Source organism: Myotis myotis, unplaced genomic scaffold (assembly GCF_014108235.1).
Source record: "Myotis myotis isolate mMyoMyo1 unplaced genomic scaffold, mMyoMyo1.p scaffold_m19_p_28, whole genome shotgun sequence".
Lineage (NCBI taxonomy): Eukaryota > Metazoa > Chordata > Mammalia > Chiroptera > Vespertilionidae > Myotis > Myotis myotis.
In genome coordinates this window covers 3,523,687-3,548,112 of record NW_023416333.1, presented here as the reverse complement: position 1 = coordinate 3,548,112, position 24,426 = coordinate 3,523,687, and the positions used below count along the sequence as shown (strand labels likewise).

Sequence of the window (24,426 nt, the reverse complement as noted above, 5' to 3'; positions counted from 1 at the left end):
CCTCTGCCACCTGGGCACCTGGGCCCACAGGGCGGGAGGAGCAGGCCGGGGCTGGGGCTCACAGGTCAGCTGGGAGCTGCGTTCGCCCGGCCGCGGGGACCAGCCTCGCTGGTAAAGGGAGTCACGCGGAGAAAGGAACAAATCTGATTTATTGAGGCAACAGCAGCAGCAGCAGCAGCAGGAGGGGGGGAGGGGCGGGGCCTCGGGGGCCCATGGGGGCCGGTGGGGAGGCCCCGGAGCCGGGCGGGACTCAGCAGGGACAGGCAGCGCGGCAGGGCACCCGCCCCGGGGTCAGTCGGTCAGCAGCCAGCTGCTCTTCTCCTCCACCTCCTTGGTCACCACCACCAGCACCTGGCACAGGCCCGGGGCCAGCACGGCCCCCAGGAAGGCCCTGGGCGGGGAAACGGGGAGGCTGAGGCCCAGGGGCCTGGCGCGGCCCCTGGGGGTCGGGGGGGGCTCCCCCTCTCCCCTCACCTGAGGCCGTCCTCATCCCCCAGCGCCTCGGGCGCCCGCAGCTTGGAGTCCAGGTTGTAGTAGACGCCGTCCACCTGGCGCAGGGCCACCCAGTGCCGCCGGCGCAGGGGCAGCGACAGCAGCCCCAGCGACACGGGCGCCGGCAGGTTCAGGATCAGCCCCAGCACGTGGGGCAGGGCCAGCTGGGACAGGGGCCTGCGGGGGGTTGGGGGGGCGGGGGGGGGCGGGGCTCCGAGTCACTGTGCATGGCCCAGGCGGGCGCAGCAGCAGTGGCCGGAGCCCCCCAAGGACTCGCCTCAACCAGCCCACCAGCTCCTTCCACCTGTTCACCCGCCCGACACGGGCTCCCTCTCCACCCGCCACCACCCACCCATCCCTAACCCACCCACTTCCCCATCCACCCACCACCTGCCCCCACCCAACCCCCAGGCAACCCCCTCCTGCCCCCCCCCACCCATCCAAGCCCCAGGCACCATCTACCATCATCTCCACCTCCCACCCAGCTCTCCATCCACTCTCCACGCATCTGCCATTGATCTACCGGTTACCCACCCGCCCTACACCACCTGTCCGCCCCCCCCATCTAACCACCACCCAGCACCCAGCTACCCATCATCCCACACAGCACGCACCGCTGATGCAGCCAGCTCCCCACCCACAAACTGACCACTACCCACCCAACTCATCTGCTCTACCAGCCACCGCCCAGCCACCCATTGCTGTCCACTGCCCGTCAGCTACTTACCCATCTTCATTCCCTCAGCCCCTCACTCAGCCATCTGTTCACGCAGCCCGTCACCCAGGCACCGCCCACTCCACACACCCAACCGCCCATTCCCCACCCAGTCAGTCACCCAGTTCCATGAATTTACCCACCACCCACCCATCAATATCCATCGACCCACACATCCCACACATCCTTCTACTACCTCCAACCCAGCCACCATGCAAACCTTACAGCCATCTTCCCCCCTCTCCCTCCCTCCCTCCCTCCCTCCCTCCCATCCCCCTCCTGTCATCACATCACACCCCCTGTGCAAGCCCAGCACAGGCCACTGAGCTTCAGGTCCCACCTCCTTCGGTCCCACCACACCGCGGCCAGGCCCAGCCCCTGCAGAGCGGCCATGATCACATTGACGTCATAGTTGCCGGTGCCCAGGAAGCTGCGATGGGGGTTCAGCCGGCAGTCGGGGGCCAACCTGGTTGGGGGGCGGTCAGAGACTGAGCTGGTCCCCCTCCCCACAAAGCATGGCAGTCCCAGGGTCTGTGTGTCTTCCCCCCCTTCAACCCCCATGGCTCAGCAGCCCCAGGCCCTGTCCCTCCTTCCCCCGACTCTATCTGCCCCCTCCCCCCAACACCCCTCCTCCAGCCACACCTCCCTGCTTAGGCCTTGTCCTCCGCTACCTGGACCCTCACCCAGCCCCCAGCTCCCCTCCAGCGCCCCTCCCACAGGCCCAAGGCTCTTCCCACACCTGGCACTGCCCCTGCCCCTCCCACACTCCCAGGCCCCCTGATGCACCATCACCAGGATGGAGTGCCAGCCCCTCAGCCGAGCAGTCAAGGTCCCACATGGCCAGGCCCCTAGGGCCTCCTGGCCTCAGTCCCCCCCCACTTCCCAGCCACAGCTCTGGAGCCCCTGCCCCCAGCCTCTCCGCCAGCTGTCCCCGCGGGAGGCCCCCAGCCCCACTGTCTCTCTGGGCCCTCTGCCCCTGGACAATAGCACCTTTGTTCTCTCTCTGGCCCTTGGGCAGGGCAGGCAGGGCAGGTCGGACAGGGGCAAATTTCTGTGTCATTTTCTGTGTGTGTGCCCCTGACCCCTCGGGGCGGGGCTCCCATTGGACTCCGGGTCTGGGCAAGGCCATGGCGTGAGAGCGCTGACCGCTCCCTGTTCTGAATGACAGATGAGTCAGTTCTCTCACCATCAGCCTCAGGGGCTGCGGCTCAGCCTGAGGGTGCGGGGTGCCCGGGGGACTGTGAGCAACGACACAGGGTCGCCTCCAGCTGAGGTTCATATGGGGCCCCGGTTGAATGGGGAGACTGGAGGCCAAGGGGAGGGCCTGGGGGACGATGGGGCCTGAGCTGGGGCCAGGGATGTGTGTGTGTGCGTGCGTGTGTGTGTGTGTGGGGGGGGGGGGGGGGGGGATCGGGGGTGAGGCAGAGAGATAATAAAGAAGTGTTTGAAATGGTGAACAGTGAGGGGGAACATTCCAGGCTGCCAAGAGGCCGCGGTGCCGGCAGAACAGGCCCCGCCAAGGCCCAGAGGCCTCCCAGAGGGGCTCCTCCATCCCTGCGGAGGAACGCGGTTTGGGGGAGCAGTGAGATGTGAAGCTGCAGAGCAGTTGGGGAGCAGAGCACGCAGGGCCTTGGACATCGGCTGGGGCCTGGGGACTTCTCCCAGGGGTGCTGGGAGCCAGGGGAGGGGCGGGGGCAGCGCTGGGGTGTGTGTGTGTGTGTGTGTGTGTGTGTGTGCAGATGGACGGGAAGTGGGGCCCGGGGCCCAGACCAGACAGGGTGAGGAGGGGACCAAGGCCCAGATGAGGGAGAGCGAGGCCTGAGTGGGTGAGGCGCTGCGGATGGACAGGCGCGGGAGGCCACACGTCCATCTCCGAGTCCCAGGGGCCAGCCCAGGCGGGTGATGTGGCCGCGGAAACCTGGGCTCGGCCCCTGCCTCGCTAAGACCCCGGCGGGTGCTCGGGGCGGGGGCGGGCGGGTGAGGTCACCTCTTGCAGATCTCATCGGCAGCCTCCTGGCTAAAGAGCCGCTGCTGCAGGACGTTGTTGAGGGCGTGGATGGCACACAGCTCCAGGCGCTGCCGCTCGTGGTACACAGAGGGTCGTGGCGGCGCTCCTGGGCCCTGGGACATGCCGCCCTCCGCTCCTGCGTGCGGGGCGCAGGAGAAGGCGCTCAGGAGACCGGGACCTGGAGCTGGAGGCCCAAACTGTCAGCAGGCTCCGGAGGCGGCACCGTTCCCCCCCGAGGGGGGCTGGGCGCAGTCTGAGGGAACGCGGGGCCCTGCCCCTGCCCCCCGGTCCCTCTCCTGGCAACGGGGTACCTCCATCCCCCCGTCCCTCGGCCAAAGGCCCCCTTTTCTGCTCACCCAGCAACAGAGGGACCCCCCTCCGCTCTGTAGGTAACAGGCTCCCTCTCTGGTTACCTAGCAACAGAGAACCCCCCGCCCCACTGATAACAAGTCTCTCCTCTAGTTCCTTAGCAACAGAGGAATCCTCCTCCTGTCTCTAGGTAACAAGGGTCTCTTCTGGTCGCCTAGCAACAGACGACTCCCCTCCCACCATTAAACAACAGGGTTTTCTCTTCCTGTCACCTGGCAACAGAGCCCCTTCCCCAACCCACACCCCAACCGCGGCGCTTGCCCGTTGCCAAGCAACGCCCCTCACCCCGCCTGCTCTCTGCTCCCCGGAACCAGGGGCTCCCGCATCCCCCTGAGCAGCGACTCTGGGCTCCGAATGCGGGGCAGGAAGCCCGGCGCTGACTGGGTAGGCGGCACAGACTACAGCTCCCGGCGCCCCCCGCGTTCCGGACTACGACTCCCGGCGGCCTCCGCGAGGAACGTCTGGGCGGCGTGGCCCGGAAGTCCCCTAAGCCTCCGGGATCGCGGGAGGGCAACTTCCGTCACTCTCCGCGGTGAGCCGCCGCAGTGCGCTCTGCAGAGGCCCTCGCCTTCGCTCAACCCCCATCTCCCTGCTGCTCAGAGGATTCTGGGAAATGTAGTGGCTAGGTTCTCGCTGCTCAGAGGATTCTGGGAAATGTAGTGGCCAGGTTCTCGCGATGGCTTCCCGCCTCTGTGCTCCCAGCCGAGCCCGCCCCCTGAGGTGGCGTGATGCCCAGTGTGCGGGCGCAGCGTGACGTCACAGAAGGGTAGCCAGATTGTGCATCTTTACTGAGACGGGGGGAGTCCGGGGAAACTGAGGCAGGGCAGCGGCTGCACGGGGGCGGCGGGGGGAGGTAATGAGGCGAGGATGTCCTGGGGAGGAGACTGCTCAGCAGATGTGGATCCCGGGCCTGGAAGGGAGCTGGCTGCAGCCTGCGGGGAGGTACCGGGAATGACAGGCTGAGGCCGAGAAGGGAGAGACACGCCCGGGGGAAGGAACAGAGGGGCCCGCCCGGGGGCGGGGGGACAGAGACCCCTGGAGAGCGGCCGGAGATGGAGAGAGCAGTGCAAGGATCCAAAGCCCTGGCGTAGAGCAGCGGTTCTCAACCTTGGCTGCACCTGAGAGTCACCTGGGAAGCGTTTTAAAATCCTGATTTCTGGGCCTCATCCTCCGGAAATTCTGTTTCTTTGTGATGGGGCGGGGCCACCACATTAGTAACAAAGAAACAGAATTTCCGGAGGATGAGGCCCAGAAATCAGGATTTTAAAACGCTTCCCAGGTGACTCTCAGGTGCAGCCAAGGTTGAGGACCGCTGGCGGAGAGGCTATAGGCAGTGATGGCGAACCTCTGACACGCGAACTCATTTTTTTTGGTTGATTTTTCTTTGTTAAATGGCATTTAAATATATAAAATAAATATCAAAAATATAAGTCTTGCCCTAACCGGTTTGTCTCAGTGGATAGAGCGTCGGCCTGCGGACTGAAGGGTCCCAGGTTCGATTCCGGTCAAGGGCATGTACCTTGGTTGCAGGCACATCCCCAGTAGGAGGTGTGCAGGAGGCAGCTGATCGATGTTTCTCTCTCATCGATGTTTCTAACTCTCTATCCCTCTCCCTTCCTCTCTGTAAAAAATCAATAAAATATATTTAAAAATATATAAGTCTTTGTTTTACTATGGTTGCAAATATCAAAAATTTCTATATGTGACACGGCACCAGAGTTAAGATAGGGTTTTTCAAAATGCTGACACGCCGAGCTCAAAAGGTTTGCCATCACTGCTATAGGGAGACTCCGAAATAAAGATCAGCCAACAGACACAAAAGCAGAACTGCAGAACCAGAGCCCGAGACCCAAGCTCTGCAGAGCCCTGGGCCCAGGGCCTGGGGGGCCCCGGACACTGCAGGGGCCTGGCCATACCCAGGAGGCTGCGCCAGAAGGCGGTGACGGTGGCAGAGCCCGTGACGGCGCCGGGCTCGGCGGGGTTCTCCCGGTGGGTGTGCACAGCGAAGCTTCGTCCCGTGGGGCCCGGGGGCCCGCTCAGCTCCACATCCACCACGTGCATGTCCGTGAGGCTGGAGCAAGCAGGGCGGTCAGTCTGTCTGTCTGGCCCCAGACCCACCCCCTGCCCAGCGTCGCTCACCTGCGGTCCGCCACCAGCACCCCGATCACGCGGTCGAACCCCAGGCTGGGGGCCGCCAGGGCGGCAGCCGCCATGGTGTTGGAGTTTCGGGGGGCAAAGGGGCAGAGCCCGCGAACAGGGCCTTCGTAGAGCACAGTGCGAGGCCCCGTGCTCTGAGCGGCGGCCAGGGGTCCCTCCAGCCGGAAGCCATCGGGATGTGTGGCCATGGTGACACGGAGGCTCTGGAAGTGACAGCCCGGGTCAGGGGGGCCCAGGGGTCTCTGCAGAGCCCCTCCGCTTCCTGGGGACCCCAACAGGCCCTCACCTGGAGGCCCCCAGCCGCGTCCAGTCTGCTGATGTCCTCAGTGCCCCACAGGGCCCCCCGGGCCACGAACACGGCGTGGTTCCAGCGTTTGGAGGCCTCCAGGAGCTGCCGCTCTGTGGCCTGGTCAGCCAGGGCTGAGGGGGACCCCACCTGGGGTGGGTGAAGGTGGGTGGGGCAGAGGTCAGGGGACCCATCCCACTCTGGGGTGGGGTGGGGCCGAGGAGGAAGGGCCGGGGCTCACCAGGAGGTTGGCGTGGCGCAGGATCTGTGCCCCAGATTCCTGGATTATTTTGGGATGGGCCACTTCCACCACGAGGTCGGGGTGCCTAGGAGAGGGGAGAGGTGGGGAGGGCCTTGGAGAGAGATCAGGCCTCCCCTCCCCAGATTTCCTCGGTCTGTCGTGGCCCGTCACTCCTCACCCAGGCCTGGGAGGGGAAACGGGGCGGATGGGCTTGTCCCAACTCATACTTGGGTGACCCAAGGCCCAGAGAGGGTGAGGGACGTGCCTCAGGTCACACAGCAGCTAAGGGAGGCCAGAACCGGAGCTTCGCCCCGGGAGCCCTGCTCGCTCAGGGCAAGGTCACTGACCTCTCCCCAAGGTCAGCGAGGTTCTGCAGCTGCAGGGACGGGGGCACTTTCCCCGCCAGGCGTCCCGGGTCTCGATTCCAGACAAAAACCAGTTCTAGGCCCAGTTCCGGCCCCTGAGTCAGCAGGTGGGAGACCAGGGACTGTCCTGGGAGGAGGGCAAGAGACTCAGAGAACAGGGGACAGAGCCCCAGGGGGAGGGGGACAGGGACCTGGAGAAGGAGACCGAGCCCCACGGTGGGTGAAAGGTGTGTTGGTGGCGGACACAGGGCCTTGGGGGCTTCAGGAAGGGGCCTGGGTAGGAGCCCCAGAGGGTCAGGGACTCACCGAGACGGCCGTAGCCCACCACCCCCACCCTCCGCGGGACCCTGTCCAGGGCCATGTCCTGGAGTCTGGTGGTCTGGTCTGCGGTCCGAGCTCCGTCAGCTGCTGGCTGCCCGCTCCCCCCACACACACACCAGGCCTGGGCAGCCGCCGATCTTTGGACATTTGACCCTTGAGCCTCTCCCAAGCCGTACCCCCTCCCCCCCCCACCCCAGCCCAGAGGCGAGGGTGCCAGTTGGCTGGGCGGAGGCGGGGTGACGGTGCTCGGGGCTGTGGGCATGGTGACTTGGGGCTCCAGGGGCCCTGCATGGCCCCCATCGTCTGGGCCAGTTCCTTCCCTGCACCGTGCCCTCCTCCCTCGCTGCTGATGTGGAAAATTTCCTCTGCAGTCCCCCGCCCCCTTTTCTGGCCCGGCCAGGTTGCCATGGAAACTGCATCCTGCTTGGGGTGGGGGTTGAGGTTTGGGAGCAGGGAGAAGAGATGGTGACGGGGACTCTGGGCTCTCAGTCTGTGCCCTTGCTCCTGCATAGCCAATGCCCCCCCACCCCGCCCCGTCCCCCCCGCGGTCACTCCCCCAGGTCTTGGCACAACGTTCCTCCACTTGGGTCTCTGTCTGCCTCTGATCCCTCTGGGGCTGTGCTCTGGGTGCCGGCCGCCCTGGACCTCCATCCTTCCGGCCCCCCCACCCCCATCTCACCTGGGCCGGCTGCCATGCCGTCCCCAGCCAGGCCAGGCCCACGTCTCCCCACTGCAAGGTCTGGAGGCCTGGCCTGGCGGTTCCTCGTCTGCCCACAAGGCGGCGGGATGGAGTCGGCCACCCCCGCCCGGCGCCCGGACCTCCCTCCGTTCACCTTGACTTCCGACCGCTCACCCTCCTCTCCCCCCGGCCGCCGGGCCAGCAGCACCCCCTCCCAGGGTTGCATTCTCACCCCCACACTGTCCCTCCCGCCTCCCCCACGTCCCATCCGTCAAGGAGAAGACTGCGGGGCCCGGGGAGGCCCGGTGCCCCCCAAAGGAGCCCCAGCCAGCGCGGGTGCCCGGTGGGAGCCTGGCATCGGAAATGGCGGCGTCTGCAGCGGCGCCCGGCTCCCTGCCCCCCGCCGCCACCTGGTCCCCGCTGCAGCGTTGCCATGGCAACCAGGGATGGCTCTGAAAGGGGGCGAGGGAGAAGAGGAGCAGGAAAGAGGGAGCGTCCCCAGCCCAGATCCCAGCCATGGCGGCTGCGGCCCCTGCCCGTGAGGTTGCTGCAAGAGCTGCAGGCGGAGGAGATGATCTGCCGGGGCCCCCCGCCTCTGTCCTCAACTCCGGGGGGGGCCTGGGTGTCCTGCACAGCACCCAGCCCTGCTCTGCACGGGCCAGGCTGGGCCGCGGTGACGGGGGAGAGGGGGCGACCGGCCTGCTCCGGACCCAGCCCTGCGTGTGCGTGGACCCGCGTCCGTCCGCCTCTGTCTGTCTAGACAGCACGGACGGCGCCCAGGCCTCCAGAGCAGCGGTTCTCAACCTTCCTGATGCCGCGACCCTTTCATCCAGCTCCTCATGTTGTGGTGACCCCCCAATCTCATTGTGACAAATTGAACATCATGAAAGCAGAGTGATTCATCACAAAAACAATAGGTCATTATATGTGTGTTTTCCGATGGTCTCAGGCGGCCCCTGTGAAAGGGTCGTTCTACCCCCAAAGGGGTCGCGACCCACAGGTTGAGAACCGCTGCGCTAGAGGCTCAACCGCCAGCACCTTGGCCTCCCTGCTCACCCCTGGGTTTGCTCCCACACCCTGGCTGCTAGCCCTGGGGCGTGGGGGTGGGGGGAGCTCTAAATGGGGCCCCTGCCCTGGGGGACAGTGTACCCTCCACCCCCTCCCAGGCCTTGACCCCATCCCCCCGGCTTCTGCATTTACAAGACAATGTGTGGCTCCCTCTGGTCCAGGAGGCCCCAGGGAGCACCCCTTGCCCCCAGGTCACCCCGCTTTGCTTTCTGGGGCAGCGTGCGCCCAGAGGGGCGCTCCGGCTGGGCTCTGTAACGGCTTGAATTGCCCCCCCCACCCGGTGAGACACGCTGAGGTGCCGACCAGGACCTATGCATCCAGCATGACCCGCATCCTAATAAAAGGGGAACTGGGCCCTGACCGGTTTGGCTCAGTGGATAGAGCGTCGGCCTGCAGACTGAAGGGTCCCAGGTTTGATTCCGGTCAGGGGCATGTACCTTGGTTGCGGGCACATCCCCAGTAGGGGGCGTGCAGGAGGCAGCTGATCGATGTTTCTCTCTCATCGATGTTCCTAACTCTCTATCCCCCTCCCTTCCTCTCTGTAAAAATCAATAATATATATATATATATACTTTTTTTTTTAAAAGGGGGGGAACTGGGACACAGAGGCAGGCACCCTCAGAGGGAAGACGACAGACCTGGAGACGCAGGGGAGGTTGGGGTGAAGCTGCCGCCAGCCTAGCAATGTCTGGGGTCACCAGCCAGGCCCCCCCACCCCAGACTCCTGGGTCCCGACCTGTGACATCACATTCTGGCCGTTCTGGGCCACCAGTTTTTATGACTTTGGTACGGCCGCCCCAGGACACTAATACGGGCCCCTCCATTTCTGCTGAGAGGTGGGGCCGAGAGAGCACCCCAGGACCTGCCTCAGAGGGGCTGCAGGTGCCAGGCGATGGGGCCCCCCCCTGGGCCTCCAAGGTCAAGGCTAAACAGGGTGAGGGGTCCCAGTCCCCTGCAGACGCCGCGGCATCGTCTCCTTTAGCTCCCCGTCCACATTCACTTCCTTTTTCTCTCTTTTCCATGCTTTCATGACCCAAAAAATATTTTTTTACTTTTTCCGAGTTTTTTTTTTAAAGTAATTACAGAGCAGGTAGTCGTTGCCGCAAACCTCCCTTCAGTATCAAAAGAGTCTGTGTGTGTGTGGGTGGGGGGTGGGGGTGAGCCCTGGGGCGCCCCCTCCCCAGCTAAGGGCCCTAGGGACCGAGTGGGCGCGGGAGGGGGCGGGGCCAGGGTGTCTGGAGGCGCCCACGACCACATGTCTGTCTCTTCCGTTTCAAGGGTGGATGGGTGGGTGGGAGGCGGGGGGGGGGGGGGGCAGGCTTCAAACTGCAAAAAATGAATCTTAAAAGGAGGGTCGTTGGGGGGTGAGGGGAAAGACGCCCCTCAAAAACAGCTCCTCTCTCCCCTGGAGGTGGAGGGCGGGGGCCGGGAGGAGAAGCGGGGGCGCGGGGTGGGTAGGAATCCCGCATCCCCTCCAGTCACCGGGGATGGGGGCGAGGCCGGAACCACGGGCTCCGCGCCCGGGGCGCACCCTGTCCTCGCCGGGCCAGCCGCCCTGGGGTCCAGGCAGGCTCGGCGCCCGTCTCCCTCCCCAGCCCCCTCCCGTCCGTCCCCCGCGGGTCGGAGGAGCTGCGGCTGCGGGGAGGGTCCCCCGCCCGCCCAGGGGCGGAGCCAGATCCGCGCCCCGCGCAGGGTCCCCGCGTCAGATCTGCGTCTCCTGCACGTTCTCCTTGGAGCCGGTCTTGAAGAGCAGAGGTTCGTGGATGGAGTTGAGGCCGGGCGGGCCCTTGCAGCCGCCGCCGGGGTTGGCGCCGTAGTGCGCCTTGAAGGCGGCCGCCGCGTAGTGGTGGTGGTTGAGGTGGTCGCGCTCCAGGGCGGGCAGGGCCAGGTGGCTGTCCCCGCCCGCGCCCGCCCCGCCCGCCACGGCGGCCGCCGAGGCCACGGACACGGCCGAGGCGGCGGGCAGCTCGTCTTCCACGTTGATGATCTCCACGGTGCGCGTCGGCCCGTGGTGCTTGTGCAGCTGGTGCTGCTTGCGCAGCTTGTAGAAGGCCACGAGCATCACGGCGGCCATGAACGTGATGGCCACGAAGCAGCCGATGATGATCTTGGTGGTCTTCATCACGTCGTCCAGGTCCTTGAGCGCGTTCTCCGTCACGTCCGTGATGGGCACCGTGAACGCCTTCTCCGTGGGCCGCGAGGAGCGCGGGGCGGGCGCCGTGGTGGACGACGATGAGGCCGCGCCGGCCGCGTCCCCCGCGCGGCCCCCGGCGCCCCAGACGCCGTCCGTCGTGGGCCCGGGCGGCTCCTTCTCCGTCCCCCGCGTCTGCAGGACCTCCTCGCCGGGCTGCGTCTCCAGCGTCTCCACGGTCACCGTGGTGAAGTAGGTGTAGCCGCCGCCGCTGCCGCCGGGGCCACCCCCGCCGCCGCCCCCGGGCCCGCCCCCGCCGCCGCCGGCAGCGCCACCGGCCGCCACGGGGTCCACGGCCGAGACGTTGAGCGTGGCCGAGGCGGTGGTGTTGCCCGCCGAGTTCGTCACCATGCACGTGTACTGGCCCGTGTCCTGCACCGTGACGTTGGTGAAGTTGAGGGTGCCGTCGTGCAGCACGGAGATGCGCACGCGGTAGGAGCCGTGCGTCATGAGGGTGCCGTTGGGCGTCAGCCAGTTGACCGAGGTCATGGAGGTGCCCGTGCGGCACTTGAGCTCCGCGGCCATGCCCTCGGTCACGTTGAGGTCCGTGGGCGGCTCCACGATGACGGGCGCGTAGCAGGTGAAGTGCGACTGGTCCAGCTCGCCGATGTAGCGCCCCTTGAGGCCGGCGGGCGCGTGGCAGCGCGCGCAGCAGGTGGTGTTGCTGGGCACCGTCTCCTTGAGCCACCAGCTGAGCCAGAGCACGTCGCAGTTGCAGTGCCAGGGGTTGTGGTTGAGGTGCACGCGCTCGAGGCGGTGCAGGGGCGTGAAGAGGTCGTGGGGCAGCGACATCAGGTTGTTGTGGGACAGGTTGAGCTCCTCCAGCGACTTGAGGTCGTCGAAGGCGTTGCGCTCGATGGTGGCCACCTGGGCGTGCATGAGCCACAGCTTGCGCAGGCTGGTGAGGCCCTGGAAGGAGCCCGGGCGGATCAGGTCCAGCCGGTTGCCCGACAGTTCCAGCTCCTCCAGCCGCACCAGGGCCGTCAGGTTGGGGATGTCCTTGAGGTTGCACATGCCCAGGTTGAGGTAGCGCAGGTTGACCAGGCCCTCGAAGGCCGCCTCCGAGATGTACTCCAGCCGCTTGAGCTCGCCCAGGTCCAGGCGCCGCAGCGAGGGCACGCGGTTGAAGGCGTAGGACGGGATGCTCTCGATGGGGTTGTTGCGCAGCCACAGCTCCCGCAGCTTGGACAGGTACTCGAAGGCCTGCGTGGGCACCGTGGTCAGCCGGTTGTCGAACAGCTCCAGCGTGTTCAGGCTGGGCAGCCCGTTGAAGGCGCCCACCTCGATCTTGCGCACCAGGTTCTTGCTCAGCTGCAAGATCTCCAGGTGGCGGAGGTGCTTGAAGGTGTCGGTGCGGATCACCTGGGGGGGGCGGAGGGGAGACACCATCAGTAACTCAGGCAACAACGGACAAGAAGCACCAAGTTGCCAAAACCGGTTTGACTCAGTGGATAGAGCGTCGGCCTGTGGACTCAAGGGTCCCGGGTTCGATTCCGGTCAAGGGCATGTACCTGGTTTGCGGGCACATCCCCAGTAGGAGATGTGCAGGAGGCAGCTGATTGATGTTTCTAACTCTCTATCACTCTCCCTTCCTCTCTGTAAAAAATCAATAAAATATATTTTTTTTAAAAAAAAAGCACCAAGTCGCCAAGTGCTGGCGGCCCTGGGCAGAGGGGCCCAGCTCGCCCGTCTCTGCTGGTGGGAGAGTATGACCATGATGCCATTTGGGAAAAACGGTTTGATTGTTTTTTTTCTGTTTTTTTTTTTTTTTACAAAAAGTATAAAGGACTTCTATCATTTGTAACATAGGCACAATTATTTAAAGTTAATAAACTTTTATTTAAGGAATTTCACATGTTCTGAGTTCTTCCACTGCCTTAGTTCCCCCTGAGTTTGAGTCTTAATCATCTTATTTCCTTTTTTGCTCAATCCTGATGTCATCTCAGTCCACAATCCTTTTAGTTGAGCTTCTTTGATCTATACTTGAATATGGACATACTTCAAAAAGTCTGCACCTATAATCGTTGGGAACTAATTTCTTCAAGCAATTTACTTTAGGGCCGTGGTTAGGGTCTGAGTAGATGGACCTGCCTGGTTTTTTAATTTCAGACACCCTAGAAAGAGACAAGTATTAGTTCCTACTGAAGATTACTTCTGTCTAACTGAACACTAAGAACTGTAAGAATAATGTCTCAATAAAAATACCAGGCTTAACATGCACAAAGCCAAGAAAACCAACGATGCCAGATACTGAATTCATATTGCACTGTCCTTTGAACACCCAGCAGGAATAAACTACTGAATGCAGATACCATGCAGTGCATTGGTTTGATTTTTTTTAAAAATATAAATTTTATTGATTTCAGAGAGGAAGGAAGAGGGAGAGAGAAACATGAACGATGAGAGAGAATCATTGATTGGCTGCCTCCTGCCCGCCCACTGGGGATGGAGCTCACAACCCAGGCATATGCCCTTGACTGGAATTGAACCCGGGACCCTTCAGGCTGCAGGCTGAGGCTCTATCCACTGAGCCAAACCAGCTAGGGCGGAACGGTTTGATTTTTGAAAATAGATTTTTATTGCTGTTTAAGGTGTGTGTTGGGGGGCGGGGGGGGAGGAGAAACATTGTTTTGTTGTTCCCTTTATTGGTGCATGCATTGGTTGCTTCTTGTATGTGCCCTGATTGGGGATCGAACCCACAGCCTTGGCAGGGCTGATGATTTCTTGCAAAGGTAAACATTGAGCTGCCACGGGACCCAGCCTTTCCACTCCCGAGGCCCATCCGACTGCCGGGGGCGGGCGCCCGCAGCCTCTGTGGTCATTGTAGCCCAACCCCGAAGCCACCAGAGGCCCCCAGCGGCGAAGGGCCATTCGCTGGGTCTCAGTCACGGAAAGGAACCGCGGATGAATCTCACGGGAGGGGGTTGAGTGGGAGGAGCCAGACGCCTGCGCGGTGGGGTCCCATTCCTTCTGCTCCCTGGCCGCGCTAGGCGGGGTGTCTCTGAATACGCGCATTGGGGAGACAGGCTGGGAAGGGGCGCCAGGGAGCTTCCCGGGGTGACAGAAACGTTCCAAATTGGGGGGCCGGGGGGGGGGCTCCACGGGTGAATGTAGCTGTCAAAACTCCCCAAACTGTACACATACAAGGGGCATTTTATTATGTGTAAGTTACACCCCAATAAAAAAAGATTCGTCAGCTGACACGTGTTGGACAGGTCTTCGGTGCCAGAGCCTCTTGTAAATAAACGCTTGGTGGGCAACCACCGATTTCATCCTCCAAACCGCCCTGTCTGACGTATTCAACACCTGCAACGCGAACCCACACGCTCGGAAAACCACAGGAACTTTGGCACCAAATCCATGTGGTGGCAGCTCTGACCAGAGCTCTACAGGCTATTCAAGCCTTTTATCGACCCCACTCCTGTGACCAGTCAAACCTTTCGCTCCATAAAGAATCCCGCATGTGACAAGGGGTGTAATGAGGCCTGCTGGCGTGCTCTAGGAAACACGTCGGGCCCCATGAATTCTCCCCATTCAAGTGGGAGCACATGGAGGCACAGAGAGGTGCAGTGCCTTGCCCAAGGCCACACAGGCGGGGCGGACTGAGGCTGTCCGGCTCCAGAGTCCTGGCTCTTTTTTTTTTTAAATATATTTTATTGGTTTTTTACAGAGAGGAACGGAGAAGGGATAGAGAGCTAGAAACATCGATGAGAGAGAAACATCGATCAGCTGCCTCCTGCACACCCCCCACTGGGGATGTGCCTGCAACCAAGATACATGCCCTTGACGGGAATCGAACCTGGGACCCTTGAGTCCACAGGCCGTCGCTCTATCCACTGAGTCAAACAGGTCAGGGCCAAAAACACTTTTAAAAAAGTTTAAGAAATAAGACGGTGCCTGAGAGGCACCCAGCATGAGCAAGGCGGTGCTCCGGGTAGAGTCACGTTCAAGGAACAGTAGCAGGCCCCGTGTGCGCCGTTTCAGCGGAAACGCGGCGAGGACGACATATTTAATCCTACGTTTCCTAAAAGCCACATTCAGAGAAAACCCAAGCCCTGGCCGGGGGCTCAGCTGACTGGAGTGTCATCATCTACACCAACAGGTTTCAGGTTTAATCCCTGGTCAGGACAAGTATGGGAGGCAACTGATCAATGTTGCTCTCTCTCTCTCTCTCTCAAATCAATAAACATATCTATCCTCGGGCCCAGCCAGTGTGGCTCAGTGGTTGAGCATCAGCCTATGCGCTGGGAGGTCATGGTTCGATTCCCGGTCAGGGCACACGCCCGTGTTGCGGGCTCCGTCCCCAGTGTGGGGCGTGCAGGAGGCAGCCGACCAATGATTCTCATCATTGATGCTTCTCTCTCTTTCTCCTTCTCCCTTTCTCTCTGAAATCAATAAAAATATATTAAAAAACACAACATATCCTCGGGTGAGGATAATAATAATAAAAAAACCCCCAAAGAGGTGAAATCAGCGTTAATCATGTTTATTTAGCCCACTGGATCCCAAATATTATGATTTCAACATGTAACTGAGCTGAAACTGACGAAGGAGGGTTTGCGGCTCTTTTCACACTCAGCCTTCCAAACCCCTGCAGGGCGTGTTGTCCGTCCACGCGCTGGGCGTGTGAGGCTGTGCAGGATGCCAGGCGCTTCCTGGGCTCCCGCGCTGGGGGGCACAACCGCATTTTGCCCCCCCTCCTGCCCCCAGCCTATGAAACAGGACGGCCAGGAAGGGGGGACCCTCGAGCCCTGAGCCTGCTGACTGAGGCCACGCTGTCATCTCCGGTGGAGGAGGCCCCCAGGGCAGCGACAACCAGAGATGGCTAGTCCCTCTGACACTTGCTGTCCCCGCCTCCCCCCGCCCCCACCAAGCCGGCCCTCAGTCCGCTGACTCCCTATTGCGTCCCCTCCTCTCCAGTCCATGGCCGGACCCCCCCCCACACCCGGCCCCCGGGGGTCTGTTCCTCCCCACAGTTCCCAGTCCCTCCCGCTCACAGCGCCCCCCCCCCCCCCCCCCGCCCCAGAGCCCCCATCACTCCCAGAGCCCACACCTGCCGCAGACCAAGAGGACCGGGTGTGACGATCCATCCCATAATAACACAGTCCCTGCCCTGGAAAGCACAGGGGCCTGCCATGACCTGCCCCCCCCCTTCCCCCACCCTTCCCGAATCCCCCCACCCCGGCCCCCAGCAATTCCCTGAGCCCAGCGCATCCCCCCCCCATCCCCCATGCCTCTGCACTTGCCCCTCCCTCTGCCTTCCACACCCCGCTCAGGGGTCACCTGCTTGGAGGCTGTCCTGGCCCTGTCACCCCGACCTGGGCCCTCGCTGTACCAGCTGCCTGTCTGCTGTCTCTCCCCAGAGACACCCTCAAATCCCCCCCACCCTTCCTCCCCCCCCCGCCGCCAGGAGGCAGGCCTGGGTCTCAGCTCAGGTTCTGGGTTTCCTAAGCGAGTGAATTTGAAAGCAGCCCCTCTAGGAATCTCCCCATCCTGTGTGGGGGGGTCCTCTTTGGCCAGAATTGGGGTCCATTCCCTGCGTGGGAACCAGATTCCTGGGAATTCGGAAAACAACCCGGCACCTGGCCCGAGGGAAGGCCCTTGGGGCCTCAGGGTGCAAGAGACAGATGAAGATACACGCGGGCTCCTAAAACGCGGGAATCTGGCCCGGCCGGGCAGCTCAGTGGTTAGAGCACCGTCCCGCTACACCAAGGTTGCAGGTTCGATCCCCGGTCCGGACACATACAAGGTCAACCAACGAATGTGTAAGCAAGTGGAACAACAAATCCATGTCTGTCTGTCTCTCTCTTTCTCCAGAAAGTAAAACTTTTTTAAAAAACCAAACTTTGGGCTCTTTAGCTTTCTTTGAAGGGCTCGCAGAGACAAGAGGATGGACCTGGGATGACAGAGCACAGAGAAGAGGCCCAGGAAGGGGCTGTCCCCTCCCCCTCTCCCCTCATAAACACCACCCCTCTCTCCTGAGGCCAGACCCAGGCTGGGTGCCAGGTCAGAGTAACAGAGCAATCTCCATATACCTTTTTATTCTGCCGAGAAAGTAATATATACGCATCCTGGCTGGGTGGCTCAGTGGGTTGCACACCGTCCTGCATACCAAAGGGTTGTGGGTTCGATTCCCAGTCAGGGCACATACCTGGGTCGTGGGTCCCATCCCCGGTTGGGGTGCACACAGGAGGCAACTGATCCATGTTGCTCACACTGATGTTTCCACATCGATGTTTCTCTCTCTTTCTCACCCTTCCTCTCTCGCTCTCTCTCTCCCTCTCTCTCTTTTTAAAAAATGATACAGCCACTTTATTATTATTATTATTATTATTATTATTATTATTTTAATCCTCACCCGAGGGTATTTTTCCATTGATTTTTAGAGAGAGTGGAAGAGAGAGGGAAAGACAGAGCGAAACATCGATGCGAGAGAAGCACATCGATTGGTTGCCTCCTGCACGAGCCCTGACCAGGGCCCAGCCGGGCCCCTGCCGGCCTCCCCCCCCTCCGTCCGACCCCTCACTTGCCGCCTCACTCCAGCTGCCCGTCACCAATCTCGGCTCCTGGAACTCTCCCACCAGGTCCTCCACCTTCGCATATGCTGTTCCCTCTGCTCAGAACGCCCTTCCCTTTTCGTCTGCCCGGACACCTCCCGAGCACCCTCCCCAGCACCCTGTCCGAATGCCCCTTCTTCATCCACTGCCCACTTATTTCCCCATCAAGCGACTCTGAGGGGCAGGTGGGAGGCCTGGTCTGTGGAAGGCACACATGCCAGAGGCCGGTCACCGCCCTCCGTCTCACAGCAGAGCCAGGACTCGCCGCCTGCTGCCCTGAATCTATTTTCTTTTAGTTCTTTGATTTCCTGTCCTCACCCGAGGAAACGCTTATTGCTTTTTAGAGAGAGGGGAAGGGAGAGAGAGCCGTGGATGTGAGATAGAAACATGGACGGGCTGCCTCCTGCACACCCCGCGCCCGGGATCAAACCTGCAACAATGGGCACCCGCCCGCCTCCCCCCGCCCTCCCCTCCCCGGCCACACGCCCTCACTCCAGCTACTTGGGGAGTGGAACCCGGGCCCGTTTGGGGCACGGACGGCACTCTAACTAACGGGGCCGCCCGGCCGGGGCTCCCCTGCATCTGAGCATGGGGTCCCCACCCCGTGGCCCACCCTGACCCCAGGGGCTCGGCTGCCCGCCGTGTCCGTGTGTGTCTGAGCCATGGCCCGTTCCCTGCCCAGACGAACCCGCGTGCCCATCTGCTCACTTGACAGGTAGTCCCTGGGCGCCTGCTATGCCGGGCTCTGGGGGTGCAGCCGTGGGCGAGACAGCACAGCCCACTTCCCAGAGCTGACCCCGGTGGGGGGAGAGACGCTGAGTGTGATAATGACACAGCATCAGTGAGTGGCCACGGTGACCGGGGATGCCCGGGGGGCAGGGGGGAGGTGGGCTGGGGCCCCTCCACAGCACAGCGGGTGGTCAAACTCCCTCTGAGGCCGGGGCCGGGCACCCTGGTGGCCACGGTTACGGGGGGGGGGGGGGATGATGGACAAGGTGGGCCTGGTGCTTGGGGCAGACAAGCCCCTGGTGGCCTGACAAACTGACACCCCCCACTCCCACCCCCAGCAGAGAAGCGAGGCCTGGGGTCCTGCCCCTGACAGCCGCCTGCCGGCCTGAGTCCCCTGGTCCCCTCACTCCTTCCCCCCATTTCCTGAGCCCACCCCCACCCAGGCAGGCTCTGTGTCCGTGTCAAGGACACAGACACCTAATGGGGCTTCTCCCCGCTCATCCTCCGGCTCCCGTTGGGGTGAGCACAGGTTACTAACGCTGGCAAAGAGCCGCTGTGTTCTGGTGGGGTTTTTAAGAAAACAAACGGCCAAGAAATCCTTTATTAAAATTTAACTGTGGTAGGAAAGTGATTAAGGGCATCGTTCATCTTAAACACAATTGAGACACATTGCTTTTATATGTTTTGAATGCAATGAACCGGTACAAATTTCGTGAGCTTCACTTTTGTGTTCTTTGTGCCCGTTAGCTTTTTTTTTCTTTTTTCTTTACATTCACAATTTTAAAAATCATTGTTATTTTTCCAACCACTTTCACGGGGACTTCTCATATCTCCTCCTTCCCGGAGCTAAGGGTGCGTCTCCCTTTCCAAGGGGGGCACCCCGAACCCCTAGGACCGTGGTCGGCAAACTGTGGCTCGCGAGCCACCTGCGGCTCTTTGGCCCCTTGAGTGTGGCTCTTCCTAAGCCTTAGGAGTACCCTAATGAAGTTAATAACAATGTACCTACCTATATGGTTTAAGTTTAAAAAATTTGGCTCTCAAAGGAAATTTCAATCGTCGTACTGTTGACATTTGGCTCCGTTGACTCATGAGTTTGCCGACCACTGGCCTAGGGCCTGGCTGGGGCCTGGCGGGCACCTCACTCAGTGAGCCGCTCAGACCTAGACTGGGCCTGGCGGGCCTCCCCAACCTCCCGGGGCCTCGCCGCCTCTGCAGCGGGGGACAGGGCCCTGGGGACTAAATGAGGAAAAGCACAGACGGAGGCAACACAGCCTCGCCCAGCGCCAGGTGGCCACTCAGAACCAGGGTCTCCTGCTTTAGGGAAGACCATGATGCTATTTCGGTCAATATCACCTCGCCTCGCCTCCGTCCAACAACAAATACTAACTGTCCCTGCTAGGAGGCCCCAGGCCGTGCCCCCAGCCTGGCCTAAGGCAGTGGGGTCAGGGGTCAGCCCTCCCAGGAAGGCGCCCCCCCCCCCCCCCCCCCCTCCTGCCTGTCTGGCTCAGCTCTCAGCTCTCACCTCCAGCTAGCGGTACTGCACGGACGGATGACTCTCGAACAACCGGGTGTGAGCTGTGCGGGTCCACGTGTCATGTGGGTTTTTTCAGTTAACACCTGGGCTGGTTTGGGTCTGTGAACCTGGCCTGCTCACTGTGCTCAGCCCAGCGCCTGGCACACAGTGGGTGCTCAATAAGCCAATCAGGAACAGGATGGGTGCTGCAGGAGCACTAGCCGGTAGCCGGGCCTGCCAGACACGCGGTGGGGAGGGGATGGGGCGCAGGGACTCAAGGTCCCAGCTGGGCTCCCGCTCAGAGCTGGTTTCCAGGTGGAGACAGGACCCACGAGGAAGAGCGCCGGGCGTGCAGCTGGGGCTGCGTCTGGGCCCAGCAGAGGGCGCCCCTGAGTGTGGTGTGGCTGGGACAGGTGCCTGTTGCAAGGGGAACAGGGGTGATGCGGTGGCTCCGGCTGGGGGTCGGGGAATGGGAGAGAGACAGAGGCCAGGAGGCGGGGCAGGAGGTGGGGGAGCATCCCAATGGGCAAGGCCGAGGCCAGAGCCCTGAGGGCTGTGCCCACGAAGCCAGGACTGGGTCACAGTTCTGTCACCGGGCGCGGAGCCCAGAGAGCTGCGAATTAGGGAGCATCAGAAGCACGTTAAGAAATCAAGTTCAAACAAAACAAACGACAAGAAAAAGAAAAAAAGAAATCAGGTTCAGCCCTAGCCTGTGTGGCTCAGTGGACAGAGCATCGGCCTTCGGACCAAAGGGTCCCAGGTTCGATTCCAGTCAAGGGCACGTACCTTGGTTCCAGGCTCCTCCCCAGCCCAGCCCTGGTCGGGGCTTGTGCAGGAGGCAACCAATCGATATGATTTTCTCACATCGATGTGTCCCTCTCTCCCGCTCTAAAAATCAATGGAAAAATGTCCTCGGGGCAGGATTAACAACGACCACAAAATAATAAATAAATATTTTTTTTTAAAAAGAGAAAGAAATCAGGTTCAGCCCTGGCCGGGAGGCTCAGTAGGTTGTACGGCCGTCCTTGCACTGAAGCGTTGCGGGTTCGATTCCCGGTCAGGGCACATACCCAGGTTGCGGGTCCAATCCCCGCTTGGGGTGCATATGGGAGGCAACCGATCGACGTTTCTCTCTCACATCCATGTTTCCCTCTCTCTCTGTCCCTTCCTCTCTCTCTAAAAATCAGTAAAAAACATATCGAGTTAAAAAAGAGAGAGAAAAATCAAGTTCTGCAGCCAGCCAGCCGGGCTGAGTCCCAATCCCCCCGCTAACGGAGGCCTCCCCTACAGCACCCTCACTCTCCCTGCCTCAGTGTCCTCGTCTGTAAAATGGGGATTAGAATAGGGCCACTGGGGGGAGGGGGGGGCAGGATGTTGAAGTCAGCGGACCAGACCCTGGAACTAGGACTTGGAGCCATGGGGGGGCTGGGAGGGGCTGGGAGGGCAGGCGATGCGCTCAGGGGGGGACATAATTAGTGGGGGTCAGGGGTCTCCTGGCTCTCGGGGCCTCAAGTGCAACGTGGGGATGACACCCCCACCTCCCTCCCTGGGGCTGTCATGAGGCTCAGAAGCCACGTGGCTCTCCAGGACGCTGCGCTTCTGAGCTGAGCCCTGGGCCAGCGGGGACCGAGGCTGGTGTCCACGAAGTCGGGGGGCCATGCATTCCTGGGGGGGTGGGGGCGGGGCACTCAACTGGACGGGGCTGGGCGCTCAGAGCAGGCGCCTGCGGCCGACGCTTCTCCGAGCGGAGCAGGATGACAGGGGCCGCGGGCAGGCGGCCTCGCTGTCGCCTCCTCAGCTGTGATCTGCTGGCGACCTCGGTCCCCAGGGCCACGGCGCGCGCCTGGCACATGGCGGTGCTGAGCACTCGCTGTCCAGGAAGGAGGCGCCGGGTTCCCGGTGACGGGGGTGGGGGTGGGGGCGGCGGCTGTGACTGTCCCCAGGTCGGCGAGGAACCGGAGGCCCAGCGGCTTCACCTGCCACAGCCCCACTGTCCCCCGCAGTCCAGTCGGAAGCGCTGCTAACGTTGCTGGGTGGTCCCTGCGGTTGCTGTTCTTTAAATTAAGTTGGAAAACAAGTCGGGCATCCCGCTCGCATCCTTAGAAAACTCGATATTGCATCTGAAGCACTTTCCTGTCAGTCAATGTTCCTCCAACCCCGTTCCCAGTAGCCGCGAACCTCCCGCGCGAGATGCACAGAGCCCCGCTTACCCATAACCTCCCGCGCGAGATCCACGGCCGCTCGCTTACCCATAACCTCCCGCGTGAGATGCAGAGCGAACCGCTTACCCATGACCTCCCGCGTGAGATGCAGAGCGAACCGCTTACCCATGACCTCCCGTGCGAGATCCACGGCCGCTCGCTTACCCATAACCTCCCGCGTGAGATGCAGAGCGAACCGCTTACCCATGACCTCCCGCGTGAGATACAGAGCGAACCGCTTACCCATGACCTCCCGCGTGAGATGCAGAGCGAACCGCGTACCCATGACCTCCCGCGTGAGATGCAGAGCGAACCGCTTACCCATGACCTCCCGCGCGAGATCCACGGCCGCTCGCTTACCCATAACCTCCCGAGTGAGATGCAGAGCGAACCGCTTACCCATGACCTCCCGCGTGAGATACAGAGCGAACCGCTTACCCATGACCTCCCGCGTGAGATGCAGAGCGAACCGCTTACCCATGACCTCCCGCGTGAGATGCACTGCCACTCGCTTACCCATGACCTCCCGCGCGAGATGCACAGAGCCCCGCTTACCCATAACCTCCCGCGTGAGATGCAGAGAGAACCGCTTACCCATGACCTCCCGCGCGAGATGCACGGCCGCTCGCCTACCCGACGCCCGTCATCAGACCCTGGCCCTGGCCCCACGGCCACCCGGGAAGGGACGGCCTTCCCGGGACACGCCCCCACAGTGCCCTGTAACACCCATGCGTGTCTCCTTGGGATGGGCCGATTGCATCTGAGGACAGAAGCGCACCCATTGCCAAGAGCTGTCCCTCCCCCTGTGCACATGACGTCACGGGACCCGAGGGACGCAGGGCAGCCGGCTGCAAGCCCCGGTGGATGGTGGATCCGTGGATCCGTCCTATTAGGCGGCGTGCATGTCCCCGGAGCCACCAGTCCCCAGCGGCACATTCCAAGACACTGTCAGGCGGGCGCCAAAGGGGTCCCCAGGGAGGATTCGTGGTGGGAGCAGCTGGAAGTCTCCTGGGTGCCTGTCCTGACTGGGGTGGGGGGCAGGGCGTGGGGGGCGCCCACCGAGGGGAATTCTGCAGCTAAAGCCGCGGAGCAGGCGCGCACACACACACACACACACACACACACACACAGCCACGTGGATGGCGCTTCACAACCCAGGCCGAGGGAAAACAGTGAGACAAAGAAAGCCATCTCTAACGCAGCGTCATTTACATGAATTAAAAATACACGCACACAAAGCAACAATAAGCGCTTTCCAGAACACACACAAGCAGAGACCCGCAGTAAACAGATGAGGGTGGCTGGCTGCGGGGAGGAGGGGCCGGCGGAGGAGGAGCAGGCGGTGCAGGAGGAAGGAGCCTGCAGCCAGGACCTCACCGGGAGCAGGAGCAGAGCCAGGGGTGGGGGCTTGCCCCCCCTCCACCCCCCCAGGACACCGAGGGGTGCCCGGCTACCGATGCTTCCCCAGCCAGTGCCCCAGCCCCAACCTGCTCCTTCCGGGCGCTGTGGCTGCGAGGCGGAGGGAAGGCTGGTCCCCGGGTAGAAGGCCTGTCCATGGCCCAGGCTCGCCCAGTCCAACCTCAGACAGAAGGAGGGGCCTCACTGAAGGCCGCTGATTAAAAAAAAAATTATCTTTCCCATGAAGGCATTCAAACCACCAACTCTCCCCAAGAGTAAACCGTCATCCCAGAGAGCGGCCCCCGCCACCTGTGCACTTGGCGTCGCCCCCCATGCAATGGTGTGATTTCATTTTTTTTTTTTTTTAGTTAATCCTCACACGAGGATATTTTCCCATTGATTTTTAGGGAGAGTGGAGGAGAGAGGGAAAGACAGAGAGAAACATCCATGTGAGAGACACATCCTCCCTTGGTTGCCTCCTGCACGAGCCCTGACCAGGTACATGCCCTTGACTGCAGTCGAACCCGGGACCCTTTGGTTCGCAGGCTGATGCGCTATCTGCTGAGCCAAACCGGCTAGGGCTCATTTTTTTTTTTTTTTTTTAATTCAAAAAGAAAGAAGTGGGTTTCCTAACCCCGGCCTATCGCGCATGAGCCGAGGACGTGCGTGGGGAGTGTCTCTGGAGGCTGTGGAGTTTCACTTGGCTTGTCCTGTGTTTCAGCTGTATTTCCCAGTGTTTCTAAATGAATTCGCATTCACTCTGTAATCAATAATTTAAAAATACACTCACAGAGGCACAGAAAAGAGCCAGCAAGGCTTTTAAAACAAAAGCTGAGCAGCAGTTATTTATATCTAGGTGGTGGGACTAGGGGTGGTTTTTAAACTTTTTTTATTTGTATAGTTAAAGAGTTGTTATTTTTAAAAGCGCCTCTAATTGCTCCCCAGATGGCCCCACTTCCGCCACCTGCAAGGTGCCTACTAAGGGGGCCAAATCTACCGCTCTTTAAAAAGAAAAATCCTCACCCTGACCAGTTTGGCTCAGTGGATGGAGCATCAGCCTGCAGACTGAAGGGTCCCGGGTTCGATTCCAGTCAAGGGCATGGACCTTGGTTGCGGGCACATCCCCAGTAGGGGGC

The 24,426-nt window shown here is 61.5% G+C and overlaps 3 protein-coding genes and 1 non-coding gene across 7 annotated transcripts in view; all 4 read right to left on the bottom strand.

Annotated features, from left to right (window-relative positions):
* Positions 1–130: 130 nt before the first annotated feature.
* On the bottom strand, positions 131–4,016 carry JOSD2 (Josephin domain containing 2). 3 transcript variants are annotated; one of them, XM_036296212.1, is made up of 5 exons: positions 3,870–4,016; positions 3,195–3,399; positions 1,548–1,673; positions 475–669; positions 131–391 (listed from the first exon to the last, which is right to left on the bottom strand). In XM_036296212.1, the coding sequence occupies exons 2-5, from the start codon at positions 3,335–3,337 to the stop codon at positions 292–294; spliced, it is 564 nt and encodes a 187-aa protein (XP_036152105.1). In that variant the 5' UTR covers positions 3,338–3,399; positions 3,870–4,016; the 3' UTR covers positions 131–291. The 3 variants fall into 3 exon arrangements, with proteins under 3 accessions (XP_036152105.1, XP_036152107.1, XP_036152106.1); XM_036296214.1 differs by having other exon boundaries at positions 3,195–3,351; positions 3,870–3,998; XM_036296213.1 differs by lacking the exon at positions 3,870–4,016 and adding an exon at positions 3,572–3,782.
* A 338-nt stretch (positions 4,017–4,354) lies between these two features.
* On the bottom strand, positions 4,355–7,083 carry ASPDH (aspartate dehydrogenase domain containing). The gene is made up of 7 exons (XM_036296211.1): positions 6,940–7,083; positions 6,616–6,760; positions 6,269–6,353; positions 6,028–6,177; positions 5,724–5,944; positions 5,501–5,655; positions 4,355–4,516 (listed from the first exon to the last, which is right to left on the bottom strand). Exons 1-7 carry the CDS (start codon positions 6,992–6,994, stop codon positions 4,473–4,475), a joined length of 855 nt encoding a protein of 284 aa, XP_036152104.1. The 5' UTR covers positions 6,995–7,083; the 3' UTR covers positions 4,355–4,472.
* Positions 7,084–10,280: 3,197 nt separating this feature from the next.
* The window catches only part of LRRC4B (leucine rich repeat containing 4B), a 39,509-nt gene continuing 25,363 nt past the window's right edge, over positions 10,281–24,426 (bottom strand). For both annotated transcript variants that reach the window (XM_036296221.1, XM_036296220.1), the window contains exon 3: positions 10,281–12,254. In XM_036296221.1, the coding sequence (XP_036152114.1) occupies positions 10,404–12,254 (1,851 nt within the window). In that variant the 3' untranslated portion in view covers positions 10,281–10,403. The remainder of the gene's footprint in view (positions 12,255–24,426) is intronic.
* On the bottom strand, positions 13,078–13,215 carry LOC118649311. Its single transcript, XR_004965592.1, has one exon. It is a non-coding gene; the product is annotated as a small nucleolar RNA SNORA8 (small nucleolar RNA).